The 11,239-nt window shown below is 37.4% G+C and overlaps 1 protein-coding gene across 1 annotated transcript in view; it reads left to right on the top strand.

The window, feature by feature from the left end:
- LOC135219682 (2-oxoglutarate dehydrogenase-like, mitochondrial) overlaps positions 1-11,239 on the top strand; it is a 446,325-nt gene that overhangs the window by 201,084 nt on the left and 234,002 nt on the right. Inside the window, 1 exon segment of the mRNA XM_064256630.1 lies at positions 1,688-1,810. Coding sequence (XP_064112700.1) covers positions 1,688-1,810 — 123 coding nt within the window.

The following is an 11,239-nucleotide window of genomic DNA, read 5'->3' as shown; positions in this document are numbered from 1 at the left end:
AGAGAGAGAGGGAGGGGAGAGGCAGAGGGGAGAGAGAGATAGAGAGAGAGCAGAGAGAGAGAGAGAGAGAGAGAGAGAGAGGAGGGGGTGATGAACTGAGTTATGTTTACTTTGGTAAAACAATTGCAAGTGTTGCTACATTTTTTTATACAGTAATACATATTACAATGATAATAGATCAATATTGAGAGGTTTTATTTCAGCATTTTATTGATATTTTCTCTCTACATTAATATTAATATATGACAATTACTTAATATGTGACAATTAGTAAATAATTTATCATAAAAAATGTATTTAGTCATAGAAATAACATGAAAATACAGTAATTGGTGAATATTACTATACAAAAAATCTGCAAATTAATTAATTTTCTGCAATATATTTTGAGGTATATTCAACAAAAACATGCGATTAACTGAAACAATGAATACTGAACTGCAATATAGTTGGGGTTGATTGTATTCAGTACTATATGCTTTGAGCTAATCATCTCCAGAGGAAAGGTTTCCCAGGCTTAGAAGTATTTTGGTAGCAATTGTTCAGTGAGGGGAAATTTCAAGAAAAATAACAATATAAGTTAATTATAGGGATGGGAGACAGTAGGGAATAAAAAGTAATTTCATGTGCATATTTTTGACATCTAGACATATATCTTGCTATTTTAAGTCCTGTGAGAAGTCATTGTTGTGGCAGATCAATTTTAGAACATTAAATTATAATTTGACTTATTAAGGCAAAATTTTATGTTTGCCTTTTGGTCTAAATTCTCATCCTCATTCAGAACAAAGATTACTGATAAAATGCCAATTTAAGTGAAAGTTAGGTGTTGATTTTAATTTTTATCTCATGACCTGCACAGATAGACTGATTTTCCTGGTCTTTAGAAGTTAAATGGCTGGTGTATTTTCCTTTACATAATAACTACCTATTCACCACTGTTGTTTTATTTTCTGCAATCATATTTCCTCTTTACCTTTTCTTCGATATTGTAAGGGTTGGTTTAATACTTTTTTTTACATTCGTAACACTTAGTGTATTGTTTCATATACGTGTAGTGCAATGTGTTGTAAATTGTTAATTCAAACAGTAGTAATTTTGCATTTTAGTATTTATTGTCTGATTTAACAATATTTTTAGTTTGCGCTTCTTGGTAATATAGCTTTTATAAAATTGAAGCCTTGCTTGATAGTTCTACTATAGTAGATTTACATCAACAGTGCATTTCATGTTTAGGGCAGTCCCTTACAATGCTCCTGATTGGCAGTTGATAAGCCAATCACAGAGCTGGAAACTCTCAGTCTCTCTCGAGAGTTCACATAGGCAGGATGTATGTTCCACTGCTCCTGAAAGATGTATACCTCAGGAGAGGTGGAACATAGATGCTACCCATATTAACTCTTGCGAGAGACTGAGAGTTTCAGCCCTGTCATTGGCTTATTAACAGCCAATCAGGAGCGTCATAAGGGACTGGCCTAGACATCAAATGCACGGTTGATGTGAATCTACTATAGTCATTAGTAGCTTACTTTAGCAAATGTAACTAAATTTATAAAGTAAAATATGCACTTTGAGATAAAAAGTCTAGTATTTTGGCTGTATTACATTATTGTTTAAGTTTAGGTTAAAGTGTAGTGGATATTTTTGTTCTCATTGTCTATTCTGTTTTCTTTTCTGTCTCCAACAGAGGAAGAAGACTTGGACAGGTCTTTCACATTGCCCATGTCAACATTCATTGGGGGCAATGAAAAAACCATGACCTTGCGAGAAATAATAAAGAGGCTAGAAGATACATATTGTCGTTCTATTGGTATGTATATCATGCTCTGCATGAGTATTTTTGTTTTATCCTTAGTAAGTTTAATTTTTTGTGTAGACTCAACAGATTTTCCTCTCTGTATAGTAAGAACGCAGCTTCTTTGTTGCAGGAATAGCTTGTTCGAATAACTAGTTGAGGTAACAAAATTTAATTAAGGGCTGGTGTTGGTTTTCTACATGGAGAATCAAATGTTAAAATGTTAAACGATAGAGTAGATGTTTCAGAAGTTCTTGAGGTAGTTATGTCAGTAGTATTTAATCATTTCTTTTGGGGTATTTGGTCAGTATATCATGTTTGCAAAAGAATAAAGAGATAATAGTAATAATATATATATACATATCAAAATAAAGTACCTACATGGAAGATGCCCACCCCCACAAATCCCAGCTCCTTGCTGTCAAGTTATGTTGGAGGATTTCGGAGATTATCTGCAATGAAGTCAGTAATGTGAGAATACTAGATGATAATGAAACTGAACCTAGGAAGGTATGATAAAAGACTGATGGAGTATGTGGTTTCTGAAAAGGTTACAAGTGTCCCCAACCTTTTAACTGTTACCCATGATAAACAACCTCTTGGCCTCGGTGGTCAGCTTAAATTGTGCTGATTAAGTAGTATAGTATATTTATGGTGTCCTGCATATCAGCAAAAATCAGTATTGAGCAAACATGTTTAAATGCTTGTATTTCAGAAGTTATTTTTTTATATAGATTCATATATAATGATAGTTCATAACCTTTTCACCAAGGAACTTACTACTAATGTATTTCAGTAATTGAGTCTTTCTGATGCTTTTATTTTCCATGTGTATTTTTTCATTTATTTATATACCACCATACGTATTTTCTTATTTTTATAAGCCACGTGGGTAGATTACCTTACTATTCATTGGTTCTTTCTCTTGTACTGTTTTGTGCACTAAACTGGTTATCTTGTTATCATTGTATTCCACTCATTCTTTACTTATCACAAGCGTATATAGTATAATAATTTTTTAAGAATCATGGTATATTTGCAATAATAATTTTCAACAAATGTGAAATTTAAAAACTATTTTAAGTTTCCTCATCAAGTCCTTCATTCATCAGATAAAATAAGTATTACTTTTTATACATAGAGTAAAGATATAAATTTTCATAACGAAGGAAGAAGAAAGTGTAGGTGGTTTTTTTACATAATGAAATATTTTCTTCAGTGCCAAGCAATTAAATAACTATTTGTTTTCAACCATGGCAGCCTAAAAATTCTAAATTCGCAATAACGTTTCAACTATTCAGTGTAAGTGGGAAGACCCCTTCCAATCTTGGGGAAGAAGAGGATCGACGTGGGAGAGAGCTCAATTTGTTTTCTGCCTGTCTTCAACTAACATTGTTCATTCTTACAGCCTTCCTTCATCACTATTTTTGGTATTCAAGATTTGCGGACTCAACTGTTTTTGGATTTTTTCTGTGGAACCTATACAGGCGGCCCTCGGTTAGCGGCAGGGGTTCCGTTACTGGCAGCCGACACTAAGTGATTTTCAACGCTAAGCGATTTTAAAGCCTACCGCCACCGCACACCTTCTTTTGAAACTCTAGACCAGTCAAAGGCGCCGTAATCCCACAATGGCGCAATAAGTAAAATTATATTTATGCAGTATAGTACTATAGAATTTACTGTACAGTAGTACTGTACAGTACATTATAGCATTGTAAATACTGTAAAGTGAAAAAAAGCCTAGCTTTAATCCTTTTGGTGTCTAGAGTATGTAAAGATATAATAAAGTTTATACAGTGTACAGGTAGCTGTAGTGTTCAAGTTACGATCATTAGTCTTATGATACTCCGATTTTATGAGAGATCAAATTACAATGGCCTAACTTTATCCATCTTCTAGTTACATAAGTTCAATAACAGCAAAAGAGAATGATGAAAGTATGGTTTAACGTTATACTCGTTGCGTGAACGTGTACAGCCATGAACAACCAAACGAGAAACTTTTTTTTTTTTTTTCTAAGTACAACCGAACTGGATAGCATCGGTTTGGCTTGTATTTCAATCATCGTACTACAGTACACTATTACCGTAGTTGTTATAAATGGTATTATGTATAGAATAGAACAGAGATATCTTAATGTAATAACTTTATTCGATATAGATCAAAGATCAGTAGTGATCAAAGATTAATATAGAAAAAAAATTAATTGGGAAATATACTGATAAATTTAAACCTAGTTATAACTGAAGCTGAGAAAACTGTTCAAGCTGCTAATGACTATTATCGTACATCAGCAACAAGGAACTCCAGTAAATGTATGCCATCAAACACAACCGTAGATAAAATTGGGATAAAATAATTTTAATCAAAACTACTGTGCTTGAAAGAACACATTTTATTGTTGGTTTCACGCCGATATAAGATAAATAACGTAAAGCTAGTATTACGATGATATAAAGGAGAATTGCGAACGGAATCGTGTAATTTTTTTTGCAATAAACATGCCGCCAACCTAATCTGTTAAAAAAAAAAAAAAGTTCACATTCACAACAAGACATATTCAATAAATATTTCCACCTTAAAACACGTTGTATAAGGAAAAATAACCATGTCTCATATAAGTCAAGTATCTAGATATTCGTTTATGCTAACTAAAAGCAAGAGAATTCGCTCAGAATTGTGTTATGGGGAAACAAACTCATATTCACCATCAGCTGATTTCAAACCACAACATTGGCTGCTCCGCAGAATACTGGCTGAAATTTGCCGTAGTATTTTATAATACAATAATATGAGAATACATAAAATATTATTGGATACAGTAAAATAATGTATAACTTTTTAAAGAATTTATGGAAAAGATGCATAATTAATAAAATAACACCAGTGGAACAGTGGCGGACAAGAACGAACATGAAAAAACATCCCCTGACAACGTGGAGCGTAGTTACAAAGGCTGCCTTAATTTTTATCTTATTTATGTACAAAAATGAAAATACCTTATACGTAATATATTTCCATACACATTTTAAACATAAAAGCATAAACATTAAAAAAATCGACACATCGATCGCTAAATTTGCACTCTTTTTAACTCGATATTTTCAGAAAAGCGGCAGACGGCGGCTTACAAGAACGAACATGAAAAAACATCGTAGTCGATAACTTGAAGGGCAGTTATAAAAGTGCCTTTTTATCATATTTCTGCACAGAAATAAAAATACCTTATTCATAATACATTTTCATACACATTTTAAACATGAAAGCATAAACATTTTATAAAATCGACACATCGATCGCTAATTTGCACTTTTTTTAAATCGATATTTTCTGAAGAGCGGCAGGCGGGGGCTCACAAGAAAGATCATGAAAAAACATCGTATATGATAATGTGAAGGGCAGTTTCAAAAGCTGCCTTCGCATCATATTTCTGTGCAGAAATAAAAATACCTTACACGTAATACATTTTCATACTCATTTTAAACATAAAAGCATGAACATTTATAAATCGACACATCTATTTGCACTTATGTAACTCCATAAAATTTGTTAATATAATTTGCAACCTTTATGGTCTGAACGGCATTTCTACAAATGTATGAACTCATTAGACAACAGCGCTAGCGACGCTGTTAACTGAAAATTGTGCCGTAAAAATACCTTAAAATGCCTTATTTTTTTAATTAATATTTTTTACGGCAACAGTAAAACTGATTCGCCGTTGAGCGATTGCGCCGTTAACCGCAGGCCGCCTGTATAAGAATAATTATACGTGGGAGGAATCGCTCATTTGTGGGTTTTTCCGATGATAAATATTCACTAATTAGTGTATTTTGATGTTATTTTCATGATTAAATACATTTTTATGATACAAAAATTATTTTCTAATTTTTACAGGGGGTTCTGGTACACATCCCCCACGAATAAAACATGGACTACTTTATTCAGAATTTGTCATAATTCTTGGTTTATTACCAGCTATCAGAATGCTGTTAGCTCTTATGATTTATTGCTTTTTTAGCTATTTCGTTAACTCAGCCTAGCATTATGTCAGATAAAAGTTCTTCCAATGCTCGCTTTTTTAGCAAGGGATGTTAAACTAGGTTTTAAGTCATCATATGACTCCCATACTAAATGTGTCAAATGTAGAGGACAGGATTGTAATATAGATATTACCTGTAGTGAATGTCAAGATGGGATGAGAAAATGAAAGTCTTTGAAGTCTTATTTGCTTAGGCTTGAGAGGGAAAAAAAGACGAAGGTGGCCTCTAGAACCGAAAGAAGGTCCAATCTTGAATCTATTAGGCCAGTGGAGGATAGTACTGTCCTTTCATCACAAGTTCTTGCTCTTTCTCCAGTTCCTAGTCCTCCGACCTCTTTACCACATACTCCTGTTCCAGGCTCTCATGCTTCCAAACCAGACCCCATTGCCAGTCATGAATCAAGGTTCAATCAGAAGCTTCAGTTAGTGGTAAGTGCTATGTCTGAATTAGGTGCCGCAGTGAAAGTGCTTTCTGAAAAAAAGTGTCTGCTCGTGTGAAAAGCGAGTGTTGTGCAATGATGGAGGTGGCTACTTCGTCCTGCTGGTGTTCCTAGACAAAGGTCCCTGTCCTGCTCCCCCGAACCTGAGAGACGACAACCAGAGGTCTAAGGGAGGCCAGTGAGGTTTGCCCATGGATAGTCACCCCCTCAGTCGCTCCTGTTTCCCCTCCAGGTGTCGACATACGACCATAGGAAAGGTGTTAAAGTGAGTGCGCATTAACTTTCCTCTGACTCGGAAGCCTCCAGACTTCTCAGGCTTTTCCATCTCCCAAAAGAGTCGACTCTTGCCTTTGCACAGTCTGCCAGTTTCTCTCTGTAAGTCTGCTCGGCCAACTAGTGGATGAGTCTCCTGGGCACCTTGCCCTCCATTGAGCAGTTCGTGAAGTTGGGCAGACTGCACGAGTCCTCTGCAGATTTTTCTCAAGGCCAGCTGGGACAGGAAGATCCAGCTGGACTCTTCTCTTTATCTCATTACATTGGAGATCAAGTCAGACCTGTGATGATTGGCTGTGCAAGAGAAGACTTCACGGAAAATTTCTTCTACCTCTGAACCCTGACCTAGACTTGTATATTCAGACGTGCCAAACTTGGGTTGGGGAGCCCTTCCAGGAGACCAAGAAGTGTCTAGGACATGGTCCATGGTTCAGAGACACCTCCATATAAATGTCAACGAGCTGAGGACCATTCATCTGGGCCTGCAGTCCTTCTCTTCCCAGATCTTTGGCAAAACACTGATTGTTCATGCAGACAACACCAGTGCCCTAACTTATATCTGCAAGCAGGGTGGCACTCATTCTTTCTCCCTCTATGCCTCCAAAGATCTTCTCTAGAAGCAGAACCAAGTCACCCTTGTCACCTGTTACATTCAAAGGAAACTAAACGTCTAAGTGGATGGATCGAGTCATTGGAAGCAGGTCCTTCCCACAGAATGGATCGAGTCACCGCAAGCAGGTCCTTCCCATAGAAGGGATCTTAGATCCTCTGGCCTGCAACGATCTGTGGAAGCTTTGAGGCACTTCATCAATAGACCTGTTTGTGATGTCGAGGAATCATTGTCTTCCCCTCTTCCACTCCCCAGCCCTGGACCCTCTGGCATGGGCAACAGATGCCATGCTCCAAGAATGGTGGGGCCTGGATGTCTACACATTTCCTCTGTTTGGCATGGTCAGAGAAGGAATGGTTCCCAGACTTTTGTCTTCTGGTGGTTTTTCCAAGGCTGCTCCCTCAAAAACCGTCTCTTCTTAATAGCCCCACTTCCGCAGGTTCCATCAAGGGTCGTCTGCTCTGGCCCAGACAGGCTTTAGATTGCCCTGAGACTTGTCAGCGCAAAGGGGTTTTCAACAGCAGCTACAGAGGCTATTGCTTGATGCAGATGCCAGTCTTCTAGCAACCTCTTATCAGTCCAAGTAGATAGTCTTTTGGAGATGGTGTAGTCGAAATAATGTCTCGTCTTCTGAGGCATCAATAAGCCATATTGCTGAATTCCTACTCTTCTTGAGGTCATCCAAGAAATTATCGTCCTATACTATCAAGGGGTATTGGTCTACGTTAAGTTCTGTGTTCAGGCACAGAGGGTTGGACCTTTCTTCCAGCAGAGACCTCAGTGACCTCATTAAATACTTTGATACAACAAGACAAAGGGAATCTGAAGATTTCTCATGGAATCTCGATGTGAACTTGAAGTGGCTGTCGGGCCCAGCCTTTGAATCTCTCCACTCTGTCTCTCTAATGGACCTTACTAGAAAAACTCTTCTTTATTGCCTTAGCCACTGCTAACATGTCAGCGAGCTTCAGGGAATTGACGAGAGTAGGTTTCGCACTAGGAGATGCAGTATGCTCCTTCTCTCTTGGGTTTCTTGCTAAGAATGAAGACCCTTCCAAGCCCTGGCCCCGTTCCTTCTCCATTAAAAGTTTGACGGACATCCTTGTATCAAGGAAGAAGTAAGGCTTGTTTGCGTGGTAGGAGCTTTGAGATGCTATCTTCAAAGGACCGAGAAGATTAGAGGCCCTTCTGGTTACCTATGGTGCTCTGTTCAGAACCCTTCTCGTCTGATGTCAAAAAATGCTATGCCCTTTTTCTTAAGGGACTTAATTTCTGAGGCAAACCGAGGTCCGAGCAGTTGCTACTTCTCTTGCTTTCAGGCACAACATATCCCTATCCTCTATCTTCACATCTTATTATCTCAAAGAAGTGGAAACTTTGAAAATTGTAGTACATTAGGACTTTTATCTGTGGCTGGCATGGTGTTGGGAGAGGAAGTACTTATTGGGAGCTTCCTTTCCCTACTTTTATCTCCTCACTTTGGTTCAGGTTGTTGAGTCAGAGGGGAGCCTGGGGTTACATTGTACCTGGAATACCCACCAGTTCTTATAGTAGTTTGGGTGTGGTTTTTAATTTCATTGTAGGTGACAGCATTTTATCATTTTCATTCTGCTTCTGTGCTCAGGGCAAGGGCACCTATTAACTTTGCTAGCAATTAGAGTACCTCCTTCAATGCAATGTCCCCACTCAAGTAGAAGGCGACCATTGGCTATGCCGCTATGCCACTACAAGTCAAGTTGAGCACCGACCAGAGGCAGTACCCACCTGCCGTGGCTTTCTTACCAGTGAAGGAAACAAGCATTGTACCAATGCTGGCAACTTTTCTACTATCAAAGCCATTACTTTCTTAATGTTTTGGTGTAGAATATGTCCCTGTATCCCACCTCCCATCAATGTGGATTCAACTATGTAATTACTTGGTTTTTATATAAAAATGATATATATTTCATTATAAAATAAAGTTTTATATGTACTTAGCAAGTACAGTGGACCCCCGTATTCGCGTTCTCCGGATTCGCGGACTCACACATTCGCGGATTTCTCTCGGGAACGTTTCCCTGCATTATTCGCGGAAAATTCGCGCATTCGCGGTATTTTTCTATGAGAAATATCCACAAATTGCTGGTTTTTGTGATCAATTTCATCATAAAATGCACTTTTTGTGATAAAACTATTAAAAAAACCAAGTATGAAAATTTTTAGTGGTTTTTCTTAAGTTTTAACGAAATAGGCTGTTTTTAGCGCTTTTATAGGGGTTCCAAACATTCGCGGATTCTAACTATTCACGGGGGGGTCTGGTATGCATCCCCCGCGAATACGGGGGGAACACTGTAATTACTACTGATTCAGAGCCCTCCCTCCCTCCTCTCGCATGGACATCAGGGCACAAAAATGAATTGCGCTCTCTACCATGTCGATCCTCTTCCCCAAAGTGAGGGGGCTCTTGTCACCAACACACAATGCAGAACAGTTGCAATGTTACTGCTAATTTTGAATTTTTAGGCTGCTGTGGTTCAAAAATACCTATGTAAGTATACTTGGTAAGTATACATAAAACTATTTTATTATGAAAAGGTCATATTTGGTATAAAGTAAAATGACACCTATTAAAAATCTGCATAGATAAATGTAATGGAATGTCTGTAGGAATAAAGCACTGCACAAACCCACCCATCTTTCCATTGAGATGCAGTGGTACTTTTAAATCATGGCAAACAGTGCATCAAAGGAGGAAAATGAGGAAAATGGAGTGAAGGGGGGTTAAAGAGAAATTGTTATTGTTAGGCAAAGAGAGCAAGTGTTTAAATGGTGTTGTCATGAAGAAATTCAGGGAAAATGACTCCTATGTATACTTACGTAATGAAAACCACTTGTTAAAGGATTGCTGTCTGCAAACATATGTACTTAATGTCATAATAAAATATCATGCTACTTACATATAAATATTACACAGTTAAAAGGTTACGACAAAAAATGAGAAGGCTTGGGGTTTGTCAATAATAATGTAGGATTTGTGGAAAACTGAAGCACTGTTCTTTAAAGATCTCAGATGAGCAGAATAGGAGTGCATAGGACCAGAGATATTTGACAAGAGCACTACACTGATAATTTACAGACCCAAAGGAGATACATTATTTTTAAAATATGGAGTTGTGGGATTTTTTTTGTCATATGAGAGTGTGGGGAAGATGGAAATATTCAGTTTGTGGAATCATCTAATGGACAAGATAGATTGAAAATCAGATTTATCAGGAGTCAAATGTATGGTGATTGCAATAAATAAACGAGAAAATTATTTCTTGAAAGTGGCTATAAGGACATGTATAGTGAATGTGGAGTAGAAAGGAACTATAGTGAAAATGTGAGGTCATTGTTTTAGATGGGGACATATTGGGTGAGGTAGAGCATTGATGTTACTCTTGATTTTGATGCCAGAATTGAGAGGGCTGCAAGAAAAGAAAGAACTATTATTCAAATTCAGGATTAATTGGAGAGAGACAGTAAATGACGTAAAGGGTTGATGGAATTCGGATGGAAAATGTTGAAACCTGAAGAGGGAGAACTCAATGTAGGGACCTAAATAATTGCTAAAGAAGATTTAAATTAGCTTTTATGTGGATTTGGCTTTTACACTTGTCATTCACTTTTATTGCAATCAGTACAGGCAGTCCCAGGTTATTTGCCGACTCGGTTAATGGCGATCCAGTTTTATGGCGCTGGTCTAGCACCATAAAATTGGCAATTTGTAGCACCATAACAGGCTGAGCTTCGGGCCGATAATAGAGTTATTGCTTATCGGCGCCATTAAGCGAAACCTGACGCCATAAGCGCCATAAATTACTGAGTTTCAGTTAATGGTAGTTTTTGCTTATCAGCACCCCGCTGAGAAAGGAACCCCTGCAGAGAATGGAATCCCCCACCGATAACTGGGGATGCTTGTATTGAATAATAATAATAATAATGATATCCTTTATTTCAGCTCAGGGCCATATACGTGGAACATACAAAATACAGACAGTAATATACACAATCTAGATATATGAGACAACATGATAAAAAATGAATAAACGGCATTTACC

This window comes from Macrobrachium nipponense, chromosome 1 (genome assembly GCF_015104395.2).
Source record: "Macrobrachium nipponense isolate FS-2020 chromosome 1, ASM1510439v2, whole genome shotgun sequence".
Classification (NCBI taxonomy): domain Eukaryota; kingdom Metazoa; phylum Arthropoda; class Malacostraca; order Decapoda; family Palaemonidae; genus Macrobrachium; species Macrobrachium nipponense.
This window is presented reverse-complemented; position numbering and strand designations above follow the sequence as displayed.